Here is a 21,125-nt window from a genome sequence, read left to right on the forward strand (position 1 = left end):
GCCGGCTAGACAGAGTCTTAAATTACCACTAGGGTAGAACATTTATTCTCAAGTCATAATTTTAAGAGATTTTTCCAAACTGATGAATCAATTTCCTAAATGCCAGTCACAGATACCAAATCCAACTCAAAGCTTACCAATTTTTACATTTACGAAATAAAACAAAATGATAAAAAACAGAAGAACTCTTCTGCCCTAATCCTAAATCCATCAGACTCCCAGTCACACCTTCTTAAAATGACTCAGAACTGCTAACAATGTCTTCAGATACCAGTCTGGGATATTTTAAGGCCCTCACCAAAAACTAAGACTTCATATATGGAAATAAAATCAAACAAATGGGCACACAGACAGACACAGAACGCTTCTCCTTAATCCTCCCTCCACACTGGAGGATCCACGACATCCCTAAGAACGTCTCTCAACTACCTGCATTTCTATTATGATTAACAGATTTCCTCAGACCTTATTTAATGGAAGCGTAACGCATCATCTGTGCAGAAGGGTTCTTAACATTTATCTAGATTTGTTCTAAAAAGCTTAATACACATGAAGCAAAAATTGGGCATTTGGGAAAGTATTCATAGAAATCTTAACAGCTACATAAGGAAGTAGTATTAGAACATTCAACAAACAAATTAACTACATTAAGTCAATTTCCAATTTGGACAGGGAGGTCACAGTGTGGCAAAAATCAGACTACTAGAAACATTTAAAATTCCACTGCAATCTTAACCATGCCCTCGATTTTCCAAATTTATGTTTCTACTAAGGTGACTGCATGACAATTTTTTGTATTTGTCAAATTTTCCTATTCTGATGATAAAAGAGCCAATACATTTTTATACAAAAGGATTTATTAAAAAACCAGTAAGACACTACTACATCATGACACTGTCACACTGGGCTTTTAACACAAGACTTGCTCTACAATACTGGGGGGGGGGGGCATAAAACACAAATTGATTCTGAAGCATAGCAATTAAGAAATAAAACAATGAAAGCAAATTTCTTTTAATGAGAACTCAGAATTAAACTTCAGAGGGACCCAACGTCATACTTCCATTCGGGGACTTGATACAAAAAATTTAGTCTGAACTGCTATTAGCAGGCGGCAGGAGCCACCTTCAAATGAATCTTCAAATTGGAAAATACTGCTTCACCACCTGGAGACAAAGAAAAAGAAGAAGAAAAAGAAGTCATTCTGGGTAGGCTACCACACATACCAAAAATTTACATAAAACTCAAATACCCCTATGTCCCACTATATGTAAATATTGTATAACATTAAAATGTGTGGTATGTTTTATAAATTAAAGCTGAACAGTAGAGTCCATGAGCTGTAAATCCACATGTGCACCACTGGTTTAAGATGTGATATGCTTTCAGTAAGTATTCTTTAAAATTACAAAAAGCTTTTCAAAAAGTATTTACCCAAAGAACTCAAAAAAGGTCAGTCAATTTGGTAAAAGGATATTTTGACCCAAGAGCATCTAATATTTAAACTTATTTATTGGATCAGCATATCTCTTGTCCATCACAAGTTATAGAAAAGTTATATACAACTAAAAGAAAAAGTTATCTATTATAAATAATCATAGATATATAGGAAGTTGTCACAACAGGAATTCAGCTCAAGAACTTCTTGCAATTACTGCTACAACGTCTATAAATGGGAAAAGCAAGCATTAAAATAGATTAATAAAATATAAAATTAAGACTGGAAAATCCAGAGACAAGCTGTATCCTTAGAAGAATAAATAGTTAAAATTATTCAGTAAGCTGACGTATTTAACCATTACTGGGCCTGTAAAAAATGCATTAAAATTACATTACAAATAGTTTTTAAAAAGCAAAGAAATAAGTGAAGGCAAAGCTTGAAGTATCCATTTTATTTTATAATGCTGATACAGGATGTTGGAAGAGACCATACCAAACGGCAGCATTCGAGAGCGTGAGCATCTCGTACCCTGTCCGCATTGAGCGGGCCTGTGAGAATCGTGAAGTCAGCGCGACACACGGCCTGCAATGAAGCTCCCGCTGGCGGGTACAAACAAGGTATAATGTCAGAGTTAGTAGGCAATATTTTTTTGCTGCAATTCCTTAATTTGTACCCATTAGCAGTACTTTACCTGTTAACTTTACTGACTTGTTAATAATAGGACAAAAAGGCAAAAAGCTTAAAAGCACCTGTGTTACATATCTTGAAAAGTCACTATGTTATAATATGATAAGCACTTCTGGGTGCTGTGAAAACTCTAAAATAGTAAACATTATTTTATGTACAATATAGATTACATAAACTATTTTAAAATGATAATAAAACTATTTTTAAAACATACCTGTTGGGGATAAGTTGCAAATGGAATAATTTAGTATGGTTTGTAGCTATTTTGATGACCACCTCGCCTGGATACTTTCCCATAACCACTCTGCTGGTCTAAAATAAAAAAAGTGTTAGAACCAGATCTGTAGTGGTTACACACTCATGACAGAACACCGCCTCACTTTAAATAACCTCAAAAAGTTAACATTATCTTCCCCATGTGAAAAATTCATTCAGCAAACATGAACTGAATGCCTACAAGGACAGGCATTCAAGAGGAGCTGGTCACTTAATTGCTTATATAAGACGGGAGGTAATTCCTTGACCATTCCAGTTTAAAGGTTTCCAGTTTCAAAGCACAGAGCTGACCCTCTCACAACCACCAGGTAAAATCATCTTACAATTGAGAACAAGAGATTGTGTCGACCACAATCAATGCTTCTTTGCCCTTCTAAGCAAAGGGCTCCAATCTCACCCAAGCCATCTTTGCTGACCTTCTTCTGACTTTAGTTAGCCTATTATTGTGCAGCAGGCCTAGTCGCCTAAGAAAAAGAATATAATTCCAAGAACTGGTCTAACCAAGGAAGGAAAATAATCACCACTTAAAACAATCCAATCAATGCAACTACGCTTTCTACTCCAATCTGAGATTGCTTCTAGCAGAGCCCTTTCCCTGAAAAGCGAAATCACCACAGATTAAGGGAGCAACAGATCTAGTTGCACAATGAAGTCAGAACTTTTCCATGCCTGAATTTCAAGGTTTTCTTTGCTTTATCAAGCTCGACAACGGTTTATCAAGAAATTCTATCTTGTAATCTTAAGGTGAGGATACGATTTCTTTTAACTGGCAACATGTGATTATCATTTCATTTTATAGAATTAGATGCACCAAGCCAAGATTATTGGTTGGTCCAAGAACTGACATTTAGAATACCTTGAGCTCACAAGACCTGGCCTAACTAAGTTTTTAAATGCAAGAAAAATAAAAGCCCAGAAGCAGCACACACACACCCTGCCCTTATTAGCGTGCATGTGGTAGACAGGCTGGGAGGAACCTAGCAGTAAGACGGCTGCAGTTTCAAGTTTCCAGGAATTTGAAACCTGAGGCAGTTTGCACTTGGCAGAGCTACACTAACCTTTCTACCTATCCAAATTTGTACAAAATAAATGTCAAATAGCAGTTAATATAAAAAGTATAGTACTTACTGCTATAATCACCATATCCATAGTAGTTGTTGTAACCAGTGTAGTCATATCCTCCATAACCACCGTAACCTTGGCTGTTATATCCATAGTTGCCATAGCCTTGATTCCAATAGTTACTATATCCCTGGTTCCAGTTTTGACTGGGGCCTGCAGCACATTAATAGGTTCACTAAAGTCAGAAGATCAGCAAAGATCTTTACTTCAGGATAATTAAAAAGCAGAAAAGCTTAAGATAGAGTAAACTTAGCTCTAGCTTACCACCACCTCTTCCACGAGCTCTTCCTGCAAATCCCCCTCTCGAGCCCCACTGCTGCTGCTGCTGGTACTGCTCCTTCGACATGGCTACTTTTATTTCACACTACAAGAGAAAAATTACGTTATTACCTGCACCCAAAGCACATCAAAATTTGTTATAACCACAACAGCCAATACTGTCTAAAATACAGTTGACTAATACGATACTTTCCTTAAAGTCAGTTCGTCAACTAAATCGATCCTCAGAAATAATCTCTAATGCTGTCCAGGAAGTTCTTTAACGTAGGCTGCTACCTTCTACTCATCATGCACTCAAACCCTATCTTTTTGGTAAAGCCTAGACAAAAGTTCACTTAAATACATAGTTTTCCTCCTGCTCCCCAGTTAAAAGCTCAAACTGGTAATCAATGCCTTTGATAAATAAGAAGCCAATGAGATGCCTTAAAGCACAAGCATGAAAACTGCAGCCTTTACAGAAAGCTAGATGTTGAAACTCTCTACAGAAACTAGTTTTTTCTCTATAAATAAACGGATGCTTAACTTACTTTACTAAGACCAACATTGTGGTATTTCTTTTCCATTATCTTCTTCACTGGTTCCTCTTCCTTAAAGGTAATAAAGCAGAATCCACGCCTCTTATTGGTCTTGTTGTCCATAGGGAGCTCTATGGATTCCACCTGGTATCAAAAAAATAAAGTTTTAATATCTTAGTTTGCATGTGACTGACAATAAAAGCACGAGTAGAAAAAACACCCAGAGAAAACACATGGACCCTAAATTCTATTCTGCTATCTCTCCCCATTTATTCTCATCTTTTGAGACAATTCTTCAAATTAGAATATCCAATCCACCGAAAAAGTCTTCATACCTATTTATAAAAACAAGCTTTACAGGGCACTGACATTTGGTAATTCAAGGATCACAAATTCAAATGCCGACCAAGAATAGAAAGCAAGAATTTTAAGAACAACAGGATAAAGATGACTGCATTTGAGGGAACAAATGGGAGTGGTGAGGACCACTGAAGACTGGAGAGCACGTGGCGAAGCAGAGGTGGAGGCTGCGACTGTTGGCTCAGACGGCTATGGCCACGCAAGCAGGCGGCTCCAAGGCTGCTTGCTCCTGCCGGGATTTAAGGAAAAGCTACATGTCCAGATATGTGTGGGAAACATCTCAACCGAAATACAAACAACAAAACATGCTCTGCTTAGATCAAGCAAAAGATGTTTACAGACTGTATCTGGCATGCCAAGCCACAGTGTCTCAGCTTTGAATCACTAATTCACAGAAGGAACAAAGTTTGGTTTCACTAAGTCTATAATTAGACTCATAAAATTTGCACCTACACTTTTTTGTAAATTGAGAAGGCACTACATCCTATTCTTAATTCATTCCTTTCCTACTCTCAACTGAATGATTTCCTTCTATAGCTCAGGTAACCCAATATGGGTTTCCTCCTCATGTTTTATTTTTATTTCTTCTACTAATCTGGTAAATTCCTCAAGGTAAGAATGTCCATCTTTGTGTACCCTGTACCTTCAATAAATGAGAAAAATGCAATCATCAAATCTCAGAAGATCTGCCAATGATTTACAATATCCTTCTTTCAAAGCAAATCACAAATTAGTCCAAACCTCGTAACAATTTTTAAAATGCGACAATTATATTCACACTAATTTTGACAAAAAACTGGGTCAAAACATTATCACATACCTCACCAAAACCACCAAAGTACTCCCTTATTTTCTCTTCAGGTGTATCTGGAGAAAGGCCACCAACAAAAATTTTTTTAACAGGCTCTTTTGTTTTCATGGCTTTGGCCCTTTTAGGATCAATCACCTTCCCATTCAATTTATGTTCCTTCTGATCCATGACCTAAGGGAATCGAAGTTTTTCATTTTAAGTATGTATCTTAATTGAAGTTCAGATTGTTAACTTACTTAATAATTATAAATACAGCTAATGCCAGGTATATGCGGACTTGTTCATAACTGAACTATCAAACTGTGGTGATGTGACATCAGCTAATACAGAACAGTGCTCAAACTTGACTGTCAGTAAGGATGGGGAGAAGGGGAGACACAAATCTAATCAATTACTAGAAAACCATCTCACCTTCAACTGCCAAGAAATTCCAAAATCTGTACTTCTGTGAACTTGTCACAGACTGTCCTTTTAAACAGGTGTTTTTAAGTCTCAGTATTTTTAAAATTTAATTTTTTTTTCAAGTACAGCCTGGCATATAGAAGGTATTCAGTAAACAACTAAAAAGAGTACTCTTCATAAAATGTACTGGTTAAGAACTATATAGAGCTCTTCCTTCATATACTGCAAAAGGGGAAATTATGAACAGGCAAATTAAGTGTTATCAAACTATCCACATCTTGTATTATTAACTAATCAGAACACATAACACACTACCTTATCTACACTCTCCGACTCTTTAAATAGCACAAAGCCAAAACCCCTTGATCGCCCTGTGATAGGATCTAACTTCAGAGTGCAGTCTACAACTTCACCAAATTTGGAGAAGTAGTCCTTCAGATCTTTCTTTGTAGTGTCCCAGCTAAGGCCTCCTATAAACATTTTCCTGTAAAGACAAAAAGTAGTATTAAAATGCTAAGAACAAATAAACAGACTTTGCCTTAAGTATCCATAACAACAATACCTTTTCCAAACTGCACCAGTTTACTGGGCAGATCAGTCAGGTCACTCTCCCTATGTCACCGCGGACCAAGAACACCCCATTCCAGTTTTGTCAAGTTTTGCTGCATCTACATTTAAGGGACGTGAGGAAGCAGCAAATTCTTTTTGACTTGCCAAAAAGATATTGGTAACCCTAAAGTAAAAATACTACACGTTTAAGTCTTAAATTACAAGTTAAATATTGGTTAACAGTGAAACAGAATTTTAGCTTCAAATTTCCATTCCCCATCTTCATTAAACTTGAGAAAAGACTATGCAGTCCCCACTGATCACAGCAACGGGTATGCCTATGCTGAAGCTTCCTATTTAAATGGTTCTCTTTGTTAACAAAACTCTTAGCACATAAAATGGAAAATTCTAAGTCTCACAATTAAGTTGAAAACAAAGTTTTTCGATGTGCTAAGACAATATAAACAATGTAGTAACAAAAATTACCCACTGAAGCACAACCCATGAACTGACTTATATAATTTATTCACAGTAGAACCTCAGTTAACCAGCAATAAAATATTTAAGCCTTAAAGATACTAAAAGTGACAGGTGGTTAAGTGGAAACCACCAGAACACTTTAAGACTAAATATATATACTCCAAAAAACAAAACAAAAAAACCCAACACCCCTCAGGTGAAGCATTCTTCTTCTCACAGCAGAACACTACTGTGCTCAGACCTGGCAGCTCTCGGACTGCTTCTACATCTGCCCCCAGAGCCATCCCCAGCCTGCCCCAAGAGCTTAGACACACCTCCTACCCTTTAAAGAGACAGGACTGGAGATTTTCATTTTAAGGGTAAACTGTCAGAATTTGTTATGTAAAGGCTAACGGTTTTACGGGAATAAAATCACACTTGCTTAATGATTCCTCGTCTTTGTAAGTGGGGTAGGAACAACGATATGGCACTAACTTTCAGCTCCAGATAGGAACTAAAGCAGGAAACACCTCCACCCTGTGGGCTTTTAGGATATTGCCACTCACCCAATTCTTCCAACAAGAGGCCAACTGTGTCCCTAGAATGAGATCTTGTTCTGCTTCTCCCCTAAAGATGCCAGATTAACTGAGGTGTTACTGATCTTACTATTTTGCCACAGACTTGCTTTTAGTTCTAACAAAATCAATTTACAAACCAAAGGTCGTCTTACTTTCAGTATATACTGTGCTTCCCATTTCAGGTGATGTTTCAATTAGTACCTGTATTGTAATGTTAAAGCTGGGTCATTTATATGCTTAACTTTCCTCTAACAAACCTCCAAGCTTGAAGGAACCCTTTTTAATCCCCTTTTTTATCTTATCAAATGAACATAAGAACACCCATAAAGTTGTATAGGTCGTTTTTAATGTTTATTGCCAATTTCATGGAAAAAACTTATTCTCAATTACATAGTCTTTCATTCAAATAGTGCACCTTCTGAAATCCAACCCTTATCACTTAAATATACGCCTTAAAAACACTTTACTTTTATAACCTAAAGATCCAGAGCACTTCCTTCATAGATGAAAGTTGATGAGCAACATTTACCCTTCCACGGTAAGCACACTGCTGTATTTTTAAAGATGAGAAGGAACAAACTATAAAGCAATAATCCCTTACTCGGTTATCCATGGCAATCTCAGAACAGAAACAATTTCAATTAAGTTTAACTACTGAATTACCACCTTCTGGGATTACAAAATTTTTCTACCATTAGTGTAAGAGTTTGAAATTAATTCAGTCTGAAGAGAATATAGTAACAAAAGCCTGTTTAAAAAAAAAAAAAAAACTAGAGGCACCTGGGTGGCTCAAAGGGTTAAAGCCTCTGCCTTCGGCTCAGGTCATGATCCCAGGGTCCTGGGATCGAGCCCCACGTCGGGCTCTCTGCTCAGCGGGGACTCTGCTTCCTCCTCTCTCTCGGCCTGCTTCCCTGCCTACTTGTGATCCCTGTCTATCAAATAAATAAATAAAAATCTTAAATAAATAAATAAATAAATAAATAAGCAAGCTAGTTGAAAGGCAAGAATATTCTGCCTGATCAGTCCTCAGATATTAAGACAGAATTTGTTTCAATTTTATTCAACCAAAGCAAAGTTTATACTGGGTTAAGTGTCCTTGATTTAAAATAATTGAAAAAAATAATAATAATTACAAAGAAATAAACTATAACCCATGACTGAGGCATATCCTATTATTATTCACAAGCCCCAAACGTTTTTCACAGCTTAGGAAGTCAGTTTTCTTAAATACTGGATAAGCATCAACTGGCCCAATAAAGAACTCTAAGAAACTTCCCCCCTTTAATACAATCGTTAGTACAAAAGTGGTTACACGTGCCTACCACCTTACAGCTAAAAGGTCACTGAAGATGTGGCTTTTCCTAAAAATCAATCCCCTTTGGAAAAAATACTAAAAACTCTGGGTCAACTATAATTTATACATGTTCCACAGAATGATTACTATTTCTCAAAAAGCTAGAGCGAAACACAAAGGAAAACTTCAGCTATCCAGCACCTTTAGAGTGAGCCAAACATTCCACCATGTTTAAAAAACACTGCCTGTCTTCCAATCTCTCCCAGTTGTCTTTTAACCTTCATTTGGGATTTTTTTTCTACAGCACATCACACTTCTGCCTTCATAAATACAGTAATCATGATTTAAACACTGTATGGGTCAGTCACCATTAATTAATATTAAGCTACTGAAGCATGCCCAAAGGCTCTTCTGAAATGAGAGAACTATTAATACACTGAGTGCATCTCATTTCTTAGTTATTTTAAGAAGTTTTATTTTTCATCTTTGCCAGGTTAATCACTACTTGCCGTTAAATCCACCCCACCCCTTCCATTCTGTAGGACAGGTAGCCAGCACTTGAACTTGGGCAAATTCTGTGTAAAGAAGAGTAAAACAGCCTCTGAGCAAGAGCCTAACTGGCTCTTTGAGACAGACATACGCATTGCCATTTTGGCAGTCCAAGACAGCTACAGCTTTAGCCGCTCTTACAGGAAAGGCTGCCGCACCACTGATAGCAGAGAGGTCAATACTACAGTGAACACCATCTGTTCCAAATCGTTTCATCCTTATTAAACGGAACATGCCAAATCCATCGAATCTTTATTCAGTAGACACACCAACTTGTAACGGTAGAGTACGATAAGAAAAGGCCTACTGTCTTAATTTTGGATAAATAGGGTTATCTTAGCCTCTCAGAACACGAGCATTCGGACATGCTCTCTCTCAAGTTATGAGATGGTGTAAGGTATGCTTCATTTTCTTTTAGATTACTGTATTTTGCTTAAAGCTGGGTACCTACTATTGTCCATGCAGACCATCCCTGCTGCCCTGACTACCAAAAGTTGCTGTCACTCCTGCAGAGATGTGCAAATACTTGAATGAGGTAGACAGAACTTCAGAAATCCTAGGCAGCCAAGTGAAAACTATGTCACAAGACTTGTTCAAGTGGCAACAAAAATGGGCTCCTAGTCCTGCAATACAAGCTTAAACTTCTATCCTTAGTTGTAACTGTATCAACAACCCTAATGAAAACACAGGACTGCATCTGTACAGTATTTTACTGAGAGTTTAACTTCTTAATCCTACTAAGCTTTTTAGCACCCCAGAGGCAATAGAGTATTCAATTTAGAACACCTACTCAACCATGGAAAGCTCCTTGCTTTTACAGGTAGTAATACTATACCATATTATAGTATTAAACGATACGCATAAAATTATACAACTCGGTGCAAATGACTTTCCAAATGCTATACAATGTTTTTTAGGAATTTAGACTGTTTAGTGGGACATTCTCAAGTAAATTTAGAGGCCGTAAAGCCAAACCACCTGAGTGTAAATCCTACCTCCACCTAGTACTAACTGTATGACCCTCAGGAAAACAAAAACCCAAGACTGCTTCCACTCTGTGAGAGGACAAAGAGCTTATTTCAAGAATCTTCAGTAAGGATTAAATGAGCAAACACAGGGGTACCTGGAGGCTCAGTCCAGAGCAGGAGACTCCCGAAATAAGGGTTGAGTTCAAGCCCCACATTGGGCATAGACCTTACCTTAAAAAAAATTAATAAAAAAATAAAGGAGCAAATACACCTAAAGGTACAGAACATAGTTTGAAATATCCCAAGTGCTCAATAAAAAATTCTTTAGAAGGGAAGGAGCACAATTTAAATAGAACTTAACAGAGCAATGTTTACATTTACCTAGCACCTAAACTTTTTAAAATTTGCATGGTCTATATAAAGTCATCAACATTAAAAGGAAAAAGCCAGAAGAATGAAGTCCTATAAAACAGATCCTAAGATTATTTTCAATACTATAGTCTTAACCCAAAATGTCTAAGTATCCCACATAAAAATACAAACTAGAAATTAGGTCACCTAAAAAAGTCTTCAATAAAATAGTTAAAAAACCATCTCAGTGACTTGTCTGTACTCCATAAAAATGCCAGTATTTAATAAGGAATTTCAAAATATAAAAAGGTTACAGAGAGGCACCCGGATGGCTCAGTTGTTAACCATCTGCCTTTGGCCCAGGTCATGATCCCAAGGTCCAGGGATCAGGCCCCACATCGGGCTCCCCACTAGGCCAGGAGCCTGCTTCTCCCTCTACTTGTGTTCACTTTCACTGTCAGATAAATAAAATCTTTGGAGGAAAAAAAAAAAAAAAAGTAATACATATGGAGCAGTGCTGACTGATGAAAATGTTGATTTAACACTCCAGTTTTTTCACACCCCAAAACTTACTCTGTGTTATTGAGATCACTAGATTTAACACTCCAAAAGTCAAGAGTATTTTACTGAAAGATACTTCTAAGGCTCTAGTGTGAAATACCTTATTCAAGCTTCCACAATAAACACCATTTACACTCCCTCCCAATTTTGAAATATGGCCAAAATAATATTCTGTAACTTTCAAACACTTCCTGACAACTCATGACCTTCCATATGTGGTTTCATAACAAGTTCTGACAGTTTAAAAAAAACAGAATGCCAATATGATATATATTTCAAGTACATATAACATGGCTAGCCAATCACTGTCACAGTTCAGAAACACTCAAGCATACCACTAATTCGTTTTAAATTTTCGCTATTTTATCATTAAAATTATTCCTTTAAAATCCCAAATACAAGGAAAATCCCACCAACACAAATAAAATCAGTATTTTTCCTTTAAAGTATTTACTTATTTATTGGGATTTTTGTTTTTTTGTTTTTTTTGGGATTTTTGTTTTAATAAAATGTGGTTTTATTAAAACATGGGACAGGACCTGTGGGCAGAAAGAGCTGCCAGAAAGTATAAAGTTAAGTAACTACCTTTAATGGGGGACAGGGCTTACTTTTGACAACTAGATAGTACCACGTGGTAGGGTAATCATTTTAGAATCTGTATAAAAAATACCTTTGGAAACTGACAAACTTTCAACAAGCCAATAAAAGACTAACTCTTTTAGCCTCGCTTATTAAAAATCTCATTATTACTTCACACTTTAGAACGAATCTGAATGATTAAAAACGATAATTAGGTTGAAAACATAACAGCTAACAAGATGACAGGTTTTAAGTCAACTTCAAATGTTTAACCCAAAATCCCCCCCCTTTTCCTTTCATTCCAAAGAAGGAATGATTTCCTATATTTTCACTTCCAAAACAAACTGGCAATCAGCTTTAGAAGATCAACTCCCATCTACCTGGAGGTTAAGGAATGCGGTTTCCTTAACCTAGAGGTTAAGGTTCTGGTTAACTGAGATTACTACACACTCGCAGTTCTGTAGTTTTCTAATGTAAATTAATTTAGATACAAACACTACACCCAGAAAATGGTGAAATGTTAGATTCTTGCAATCCTTTAAAATGTTTTTAACAGTAAAAAGGAAAAATTATGGAAAGATTGATTCTATGACATTGCCTCTACTGGTTGCTTTCTGAGTATATTTGCTGATGGTTTTTAATCTATCTTTCTTACAAGTGAAGAGAGAATGGGAAAATTTCCCAGTAGTCTGAACTGTGTGCAAGTTTCAAGTCTAGATAAGCAAGAGTACACAGGACAGGACCCAATACTTAACAACTATCACCCTGATTACTGGCCAAACACTACCAGCAATGACCCTCCCCACCCCCAAGTAATCATAAATGTCTAGCTCCAATGTACAATTTAATACTCCAGAAACTAAAACATGCTTACCTTTACTCCACAGGAGTAAATCACTGGCAGTATCAACTATTAAGGCACCGGATAAACACACACAAGCTATGAAAGCAGGCTACGCAGTCAATCTTCCCGTGGTGAGCATTGTTTCCAACACACAGATCAGCAAACCAAGTAACAAACGTGTTGTATTACCTGAGACCACACTGTTGGAAGTGAAGTAACAGAAACAGATCCCACGCTTCCAGCATCCAGCATTCAGTGCCCTAGCTACTAAAACGTTGAAGCAGAACTAAAGTCGAATAAATCTTGGACTAACAGAAGTTATGTTTCACTCCATTCGTCAATCTGTACACACACTTGATGTGCACAGCTTTAAGTGGAATAGGAAAGAGGTTATCATTCTATTCCTTTTTAAATGCTTTCAAGCGTAGCATGTATGGCTTCACGACTAAAACCAACCATCCTCCACATTGGCCAGACATCACATATCCCAACAGTAGAATTCAAAACGTTCTTAAATTAGGGCAGCCTTACAGAGGACAGAATACCCAGGCAATATTAAAAATACACATTAAGGGGCGCCTGGGTGGCTCAGTGGATTTAAGCCTCTGCCTTCGGCTTAGGTCATGATCTCAGGGTCCTGGGATCAAGCCCGAATTGGGCTCTCTGCTCAGCAGGGAGCCGGTTTCCCTTCCTCTCTCTCTCTGCCTGCTTCTCTGCCTACTTGTCATCTCTGTCAAATAAATAAATAAAATCTAAAAAAAAAAAAAAAATACACATTAAATATACTTAGTTTACAGAAGTCACATGACTCGGAGAAAAAAAAAATCCAGGCTTAAGGCCAAATAGATTTATCTCAAAAGACAGCACTGAAAAAAACCACCATGATTTTCTCCTATTCCAAACCCTAAAGGTCAGGTGATTTAGTACCTTCCATAATTTGAAATGAAAAGAATTTAATACTTCTCTCCTCCCTTAGCGGGTAATTTTGAGACTTGGGAGCATCAATTTCTGCAATTTTAACACTAGAAACTTGTTAAAGGTTCCAAAGAACACTAAAATTCAGACCATCTACTCAGGGTCTCAACTTTACAGAAACCCAACTTTACTGAATTAAAGGCCAGTAAATTAGGTATGATGAGACTGCTCTAAAAGTAACTGTTTTATAAAGCAACATTCAGAATGCCCCAAAAGCACTAGGATATACATTATAATCTCAAATATTTAAAACAAAAACTTGTATATCCCCATTCTTAAAAATTAAAGGGCAGTCAACCGACAGCAATATTAATTTGCAAAATTCCAAACAGGAAGAAATCACACGAGCTTATACACTAATGTTATAGATCTACATCTACTGCCTTGCTACTAGATAAGTGCTGTGCTTTGGCTGAAAACTGAACGGGAAGTATTTTGCTTCTTGCCCAATCAAATGCAGGCAAATCAATGTACCGACCTTATAAAACCATCTGAAAGCTAACACACTATTAAGAGTTTTCCACTCATCTTGATATGTAAAAAAAATCTCCTTCAGGTAGCTGTGCTACATGGCATGTATTTTGCCCCACACGAACTTTAAAAATACCTACCCTAAAAGAACTACAGCCCTCTACAGAACATGAACCCATACAAAAATGGGTAATTCCAGGCAACTGCTTACAAGTAAAAACCAGGGATATTAAAGTTGGGAAAATTAAAATGAGATGAACTCAGGAAAGCATTTTATTATGGAAATGAACAAATTATTCCAAAGGTTTGCAATGTGGAAACATCCACAGAGATGTTAACAGACAGTACCCTCCTAAGAATAGCTGTTTGTTCTTACACTCAACAGAAAAAAACAAAAACTTCTGGGTACACAACAAACTCATTTTTTAAAAATTTTAAGGATCACACTGCAGTAACTTTATTCTCAAGTTAAAACTGTAAAAAAGAATGCACATATATGTTTAACAAATTAAATTTGCATGATTTCGTATCTAGTAAAGCCAGTCTTGTTCTCATCCCTGAGGCTATTATGGAACGGCAGCACAGTATCTCTCGAACTGGAAGTCAGAGAAAGGAACAGATAGAGTGACAAGTGCACAAGAGTATCTGTAACAGGACGAGGCTGGGTGATTAAGCAGTAATTTTATAAAGTCAAATGTTACACCTTAAAAACATTTCTTAAATGTAAACTTGCTTAACTTAAAGCGAACCTCAGTTAAATCCCATTTTCAGGAAATAAAAATAGGTCAGAATCTAAAATGTTCCCTAACTATAAATATTTAATTATCCACTTTTCCTAAGAGGTCATTCAAAAAACTTGTAAACATACATGATTGGGAAGCAGGGCAAAAATAATTCTTACAAGAATCATTAACAGTGATCTCAAACCTAAGTTTATGCCCTTTCTAATCACTGAAAATGACTCCTTACATAACATTTGAAACATAATAGAGTAAAAAAGTCAGGTATACTGACTATTCAATCTAAGTTTGCCACGATTAGCTGGCAGTGGAAATGAACAATCACAGTGCTAACTGGATGAACTTTCATCAAAAAGGCTTTATTCCATATGTCAAACTCTGACCCCAGTCTTCTTTTTACTTTTCCCATTTGCCTATTTCCAGTCTGCTTTATCTGCAATATAAAACCGGACAGATTTCAATGGATGAGAATACAGTAGTAAGAAAAGCTCTTGTAAAATTTAAATGTTATCCCCACTGGGCTCTTAAAATAGAATGCAGTTTGTATAGCCAAGTCAGCTTTCTACAAATTATTGGCCCTCTTAATTCCAGTGGTGGTGAACAAACTCCTGGAAAGCTCAAAAGAAAATCAATCCTAAAAGCAGGAAGACTGACATTGAGGGGAAAGAGAAGGATAAAAAGAATCATCATCTACCATCCTTCCATGGAAAAGTCATGCAGTTTCAGAGACATGTGAACCAACCAACGGTGATTAACATTCTAAACAAATCGCACTGAAAATAAAAAATCTGCTAAGAGCTGTAGTGAAAAGCCACAGCAGCCCACCTCTGAATGGTTCGTATCCAATCGTTATTAAAGTTCTTTCTACTTAAAAACACGGCTGGAGATGTACATTTTTGCATACATACACATATACACAGCACTACTTTAAAAATGGCTTTACTTTTCACATATGCAGAGTATTTCGGATTGGCATGCAAGACATTTTAAACACACAAGATTTTATATCAAACAACCTTCATATTTAAAATTAAACTCAGAATTCCAACAAAAGTATTTCTTGACAAAAGGAAATCAAATTTGAAATTATGGTATCACTAATTATATTGTTTCAATTAACCAAACCACAATTACATGCATTACCACAGACCAAAAACCAAGAGATGGCATTAATTTTGCCCAAAGATCGCACACGATGCCTAAAAAGGTCTTACGTCCCAGGCACAAGATATCCTACTGTACTAGTCTACAGCTTCCTGGGGGATCAGTGGGCAGCTAAGCAATACACAGCCTCTGCACGTTACGACTACTGAGACCTTTACAATACAGAAATAAAACGTAAAAGCTTTACCATTCTTCCCGCTGTGCCGTCGCTGCTTCAGAGTGTCGTGGGGAGGAGTTTGAGTGGCTAGGGAATTAACAACCGGTACAGCAACCAATCAAAATGCTGGCTTTCGTTTTCGACATTGTTAGGGCTAAAAAACTTTAATTCATTTACACTTCAGTTCAACAGTGGGGAACTAGAAGCGGAGCAGCTCAGTGATTCCAAAGATCAGGGCTAACGCCCGTCCCCACCAGCAAGTTACGCAGTTAATCATTTTGGTGCCTCTGTCCAGAGAACAGAATTCAGAAAACAGAAACCAAAATGCTGAAAGGCTTAGGCGTCCAGGTATTTAAGTTCCTCCTCCTCAAACTGCGCGGACTCCGACTCCAGTGCGAGCCGGTCCCGCCCCACCTCCCCCCCCCGCGGCTCGCGCGGGCCGGCCGGGCGGACGGCAGAGTCGCCCTCGGGGCTCGTTCCCACCCTCCGGACCTCGGGCCCTTTCCCCAGAAGGTCGCGCGCTCTAGCGCTGGATCGCGCTGGCGTCTTATCGTCCCTTGGCGCACTCTCTCCGGTTCTAGCGAAATCAACCGCGCACACGCGCCCCGACAAAGGGAACCGAGGCGCTGCGCAGGCCGCGCCCGGTCTAGCCCCTCCGGGGACTCCCGCACCGGCTCCCGGCCCAGGCCGCACCGAGCGGACCGACTTGTTCCACGTGCGGAACAAGCCGGCGCTTTAAAACCTGCAAAAAGCACAAAACCGTGCCTTAGCGCCACGAAGGACTTGCTCGCGGGCGCAGCGGCGGGCGGGCCGCCCCCAGCGCACAGAGCGCGGGAAGGAGAAGTCGAGAGAGACCAAAGGCGGGGCCGGGGCGCGGGCCGGGGGGGCGCGGGCCGGGGCGCGCGGGACGCCAGGTCCGGGGGGCGCACAGCCGGGGCGCCGGGCCGCGGGGCCCAGGCGGCGGCGGGAGGCCCGGGAGCGGCCCGGCCCGGCGAGCTCCAGCGGCCGAGGCAGGCCCCGGTGCGCAGCCATTGTTCGACGCCGCGACGCGCCGGGCCGGCCGGGAACACGGGCGCGGGCGGCCTGAAGCCGGGGCGGCCGACGGGGCGGCCGAGGGGGCGGCGGCGGGGGCGGCGGGGCCCCGAAGCTGCCGCTCACGGACAGACGCACCGTCTCCGGACGCCCGCGCGCGCCCCGAGCGAGCCCCGCCGTCCCCGCACAGACCCTCCGCGTCTCCCCCTACGCCGGGACGGCGGCGGGAAGCGGGCGGCCGAGGCCGCGGAGCGAGAAAAAAGGCCCCGGACGGGCGGGAAAACCCGGGGGGAGGAGACGCGCCGAGGGCGGGCGCAGGGCAGGGCGGGCCGGGCGGCAGCGTGGGGACGGGCAGGGGGGAAGCGCGTGTGCGGGGGGAGGGGGCGCCAGCAGCGGGAACGGACGCCCGGGCCGGCGGGCGCGGGGGGCGCGGGGGGCGCGGGGCGCGGGGGGCCGGGCGCGGGGCCGGCGGGCGGGAGCGGGGCCGGGGCCTAGGGGCGGGGGAGGGGGGAGGGGGCACTGGTCGGGCCTGACTCTCGCGGGCCGCCCCGGACTCACCCTTCGTCCTCCTCGTTCTTGCTGGCGTCGATCTTCGCCCCCTCCGACTCGGCGGTGCCCCCTTCGGTGCCTCCGGCCGCGGTGCCACCCCCGGTCCCGGCGCCGCTTCCCGCCGCCGCCGCTGCCCCCTGCGCCGCCGCCACCATGGCTCCCTCCTGCTCGCCCGCCGAGCCGCCTACCGCCGCCGCCGCCGCCGCCGCCCCGTCCCCGCCGAACTGCTCCTCCGACATCGCCGACCGCCTCCGCCGCCGCCGAGACGACCCCGCGCCGCCGCGAACCGAAACGAGCAGCAAAGTAATCCCCGCCGCCGCCGCGCGCCCGCTCCACCGCGCGAAGCACACGACAGGACCGAGAAGGCGCGCGCGGCTGCGAGGGCTCCCGTGCCTGTCCCTGGCCTGCCCCTCGCCTCCCGCACTCGCGCGGCGCGCTCGCCCGCCCTCCGCGGCTGCCCCGGGGAAGAATCAGCAGCAACGGCGGCCGCGCTCGCCTCCTCCTCGCTTTAATGGCGCCGCCGCGGACCACCTAAAATGGCCGACGGAAGAGCGGCGCGGCGCGGTCACGTGACGCGGGCGCGCGCCCTCTGCGCCTCCCCGCCCCCCGGCCGCCCCTGCTTTCCTCTTCCTCCCGGGTCCCGCCCGCTCCTTCGCTTTCACCCCTGCCCGCACGCGCCGCGGCGCGCAGCCCGGGGCCCTTCGAAGGAAGCGGAAGTTGCGTTGGCGGGGACGGCCGCGCGGGGACCATCGAGAACAAGGAGCGCCGCCGGGAGGCGCAGCTAGAGGGGCCCTTGCTTCGCCCCCCGCCCTTCCGCGGCGTCGGCCCGGGCGGTGGAAGCGGCTCCCAGAAGGCGGCTGCGCCCGGGGCTCCGGCCGCGGGGGCGGGGGCGGGGGGGCGCCCGTCGGCCGCTCCTCGCTTCGCGCCGCGCCCAGGCTGGGTGGGGGGAGGCTGCCCGGGGGGGGGGGGCTGGGGCGTCGGGTGACCCCGGCTCTCCCCGGGGCGGCGCCCGCAGACGCCGGGCAGCCGAGCGGGACGCGCGCACGGGCCGCCGCCCCCGCTTCGGCCGCGGGGGTCGCCGCGAGCGGGTGACATTGAGGTGTCCCCGGGGCCGTCGCCCGCTGCGCGACCCCGGCCGGCGGCCGCGGAGGGCGCTCCCGGCGCGAGTCCCGCTCGCCCGCTTTTCTCCTGCGGTTGTCGTCGGAAGAGGCCGGTGACGGGCTTCGGGTGCAGGTCGGGTCGCTGGGCCCGACTCGTGGGCGATCCCGCGCCTCCCGCCCTGCTTTGAGGACGCGGCTGGGGTCGCGCCGAGGCTCCGGTCCTTTCGCGGCCGGCGCGGGGCGCGGGGCGCTCGGTCGCGGCCGGAGACGGCGGCCTCCGGCGGGGCCTGCGGTGCGGGGTCGGCGGCGCGGACCTGCCGCGGTCGGACGTGCGGCGCCCCGGGGACGAGGCCGCGTGCGGAACGGCCGAGCCCCGGGCCAGGAGCAGGTGTTCACGGTGTCGTTGGTCGGACGTGTCCAGAGCCCCGGGTCGGAGAAGATCCCGACTTCGGAAGCCGGGTCGGTCGAGAAGAGCGAGGCCCGAGAGCTGCGGGCGCTGCGGCGCTCCGAGTCGGGCGCGGCCGTGAGCGGCCCGAGCGCTGGGACGTGCGAGTGTCCGTCGCGGCGGCCGGAGGACGTGCTGCGGGCTCGAGCCGGCGTTCCCGTCGGGGCCGTCTTCGGGGCGCCCGGCGGCTCCGGCGGCTGCGGGGGGGACTCGGGGCTTCCGCTCAGGTCCCCCTCTCCGTGCCGTGAGGCCCAGCATCAGGCCGGGGACCCGCCTGCTCTGCTGCTGCCCCTCGCGTGGCCGCTGCGCGCTCGCGCTCAAGACTCGGAGCATTGGTTTGCTTTCAGGACAGCTGTAGGGGCGCCTGGGTGGCTCGGTCGGTTGAGCATCTGCCTCTAGCTCAGGTCATGGTCTCGGGGTCCTGGCGTCCACCCGGCATCAAACCTGCTCGGCGGGGATCCTGCTTCGCCCTCTGTCTCCTCCTCGGCCCACTTGTGCTCCCGCGTGCCCTCTCGCTCTCTGTCCAGTAAATAAAGTTCAAAAACAGGACAGCTTTCGACATGTCCAGCTTTTAGTGATGGGCTTTCCCCAAAGGTTCACTTTAATTCACATGTAGTCCAGTAGCTTCTGGGCTTCTTGGAGTTTATATTGGAAACTCCAAAAAACCTGGGAATGATCTACTACATGCTACGTGAGCGAGTGTAATGCCTTATTACTTTGTCCTCCTAGTCTGCATTCACCCAGCATTGCTCTTAGAACTGACAACTTCAGCTGTCATTCCTTCACATTCCTCATCTGCCAGGTCAACTTCTGTGCCTCCTTTTAAAACCCAGTCACATGTCCCTACTTCTGTGAAGCCTTCCCAGACTCTCCAGGCAGATTTAATCAGCCAGTCTCATAGGCTTTTACGCTTACTTCTGTTATTCTTGTCTTTTTTAAGATTTTTATTTATTTATTGGGGGGGGGCACAACCAGGATGTGACTGTATCCCAGGACCCCAAGATCATGACCTGAGCCAAAGTCAGACACCTAACTGACTGAGCCACCCAGGTGCCCCCTTACTTCTGTTCTAAATGCGCAGTTGTACTAGACCATGAATTCCTTGAGAGCAAAGATAATGTCTTCTGTGTGTGCTCTGTACCTCACACATACACACACATAACAGACACAGTAATTTATAGTCGAATTGTTGAATGGCAAAATACGACATTATTTTCATCTAGCTAGGTTCAGGGCCTCTTAGGCAAACTAGGTGTGCTTGCAGGGACTTAAAAGGCTTCTCCCCAACATCCCACCTCATCTCAGGTGTGAAAACCACTTGCTGACGCATGAAATTCCTTCAAAAGGAAAAAAAATTACCGCACATTCATGAGAATATAGTGTTTAGGGCGCTTGGGTAGCTCAGTGGGTTGGACATCTGCCTTTGGCTCAGGTCATGATCCCGGGAGTCCTGGGATCGAGTCCCATGTCATGCTCCCAGCTCAGCGGGGAGGCAGCTTCTCCCTCTGCCCCTCACCCTAGTCTTGTGCTCTCTCTCTCACTTTCTCTCTCTTGCTCTCAAATAAATAAAATCTTTTTTTTTTTTTTTAAAGGTAGTGTTTAAGTCACTGAAGACTGGCTCAAACCATTGTTAAGAAAGCAGTATTTCCTCTCAGTGTCCATGACATCAGAGACCCATTGCTTCAGGTTCCCATCACATTTGAGAAGCTCTGAAATACTGGATCCTCCTTGAATTCTGCCTTTGTGAAGCAAGAACTGCGGGAAAAAGAGTCCTTGTAAAAGAGCAAACGAGTTCATTTGAAGTTTAAACTGGAATCACTTGCACCTAGAACAAGATGTGCACAAATAAAAGTCACAGTTTTGATCT

General features: G+C 43.8%; 1 protein-coding gene across 6 annotated transcripts; it reads right to left on the reverse strand.

Moving 5' to 3' along the window:
• Positions 1-839: 839 nt before the first annotated feature.
• HNRNPD (heterogeneous nuclear ribonucleoprotein D) lies at positions 840-18,268 on the reverse strand. Of its 6 annotated transcripts, XR_006605356.1 has the most exons (10): positions 17,723-18,268; positions 16,163-16,219; positions 6,209-6,377; positions 5,501-5,662; positions 4,333-4,464; positions 3,791-3,890; positions 3,533-3,679; positions 2,343-2,440; positions 1,934-2,040; positions 840-1,166 (listed from the first exon to the last, which is right to left on the reverse strand). XR_006605356.1 is itself a non-coding variant. In XM_045075431.1 (9 exons), the coding sequence occupies exons 1-8, from the start codon at positions 17,950-17,952 to the stop codon at positions 2,373-2,375; spliced, it is 1,065 nt and encodes a 354-aa protein (XP_044931366.1). In that variant the 5' UTR covers positions 17,953-18,267; the 3' UTR covers positions 840-1,166; positions 2,343-2,372. The 6 variants fall into 6 exon arrangements, 4 of the variants coding, with proteins under 4 accessions (XP_044931366.1, XP_044931420.1, XP_044931458.1 ...); XR_006605381.1 differs by lacking the exon at positions 3,533-3,679 and having other exon boundaries at positions 17,723-18,267; XM_045075431.1 differs by lacking the exon at positions 1,934-2,040 and having other exon boundaries at positions 17,723-18,267.
• Positions 18,269-21,125: the final 2,857 nt, after the last annotated feature.

Source organism: Mustela putorius, unplaced genomic scaffold (assembly GCF_011764305.1).
Source record: "Mustela putorius furo isolate JIRA1106 unplaced genomic scaffold, ASM1176430v1.1 tig00000040_pilon_pilon_pilon, whole genome shotgun sequence".
NCBI classification, from domain to species: domain Eukaryota; kingdom Metazoa; phylum Chordata; class Mammalia; order Carnivora; family Mustelidae; genus Mustela; species Mustela putorius.

Coding starts and splice junctions, on each gene's coding strand:
- HNRNPD (XM_045075431.1), bottom strand. CDS start 17,952: ATGTCGGAGGAGCAGTTCGGCGGGGACGGGGCGGCGGCGGCGGCGGCG. Junction 16,220..17,722: donor AAGAACGAGGAGGACGAAGG/GTGAGTCCGGGG, acceptor TTAATTCCCTAG/CCACTCAAACTCCTCCCCAC. Junction 2,441..3,532: donor TGGATATGGTGATTATAGCA/GTAAGTACTATA, acceptor TTTTTATTTTAG/ACCAGCAGAGTGGTTATGGG.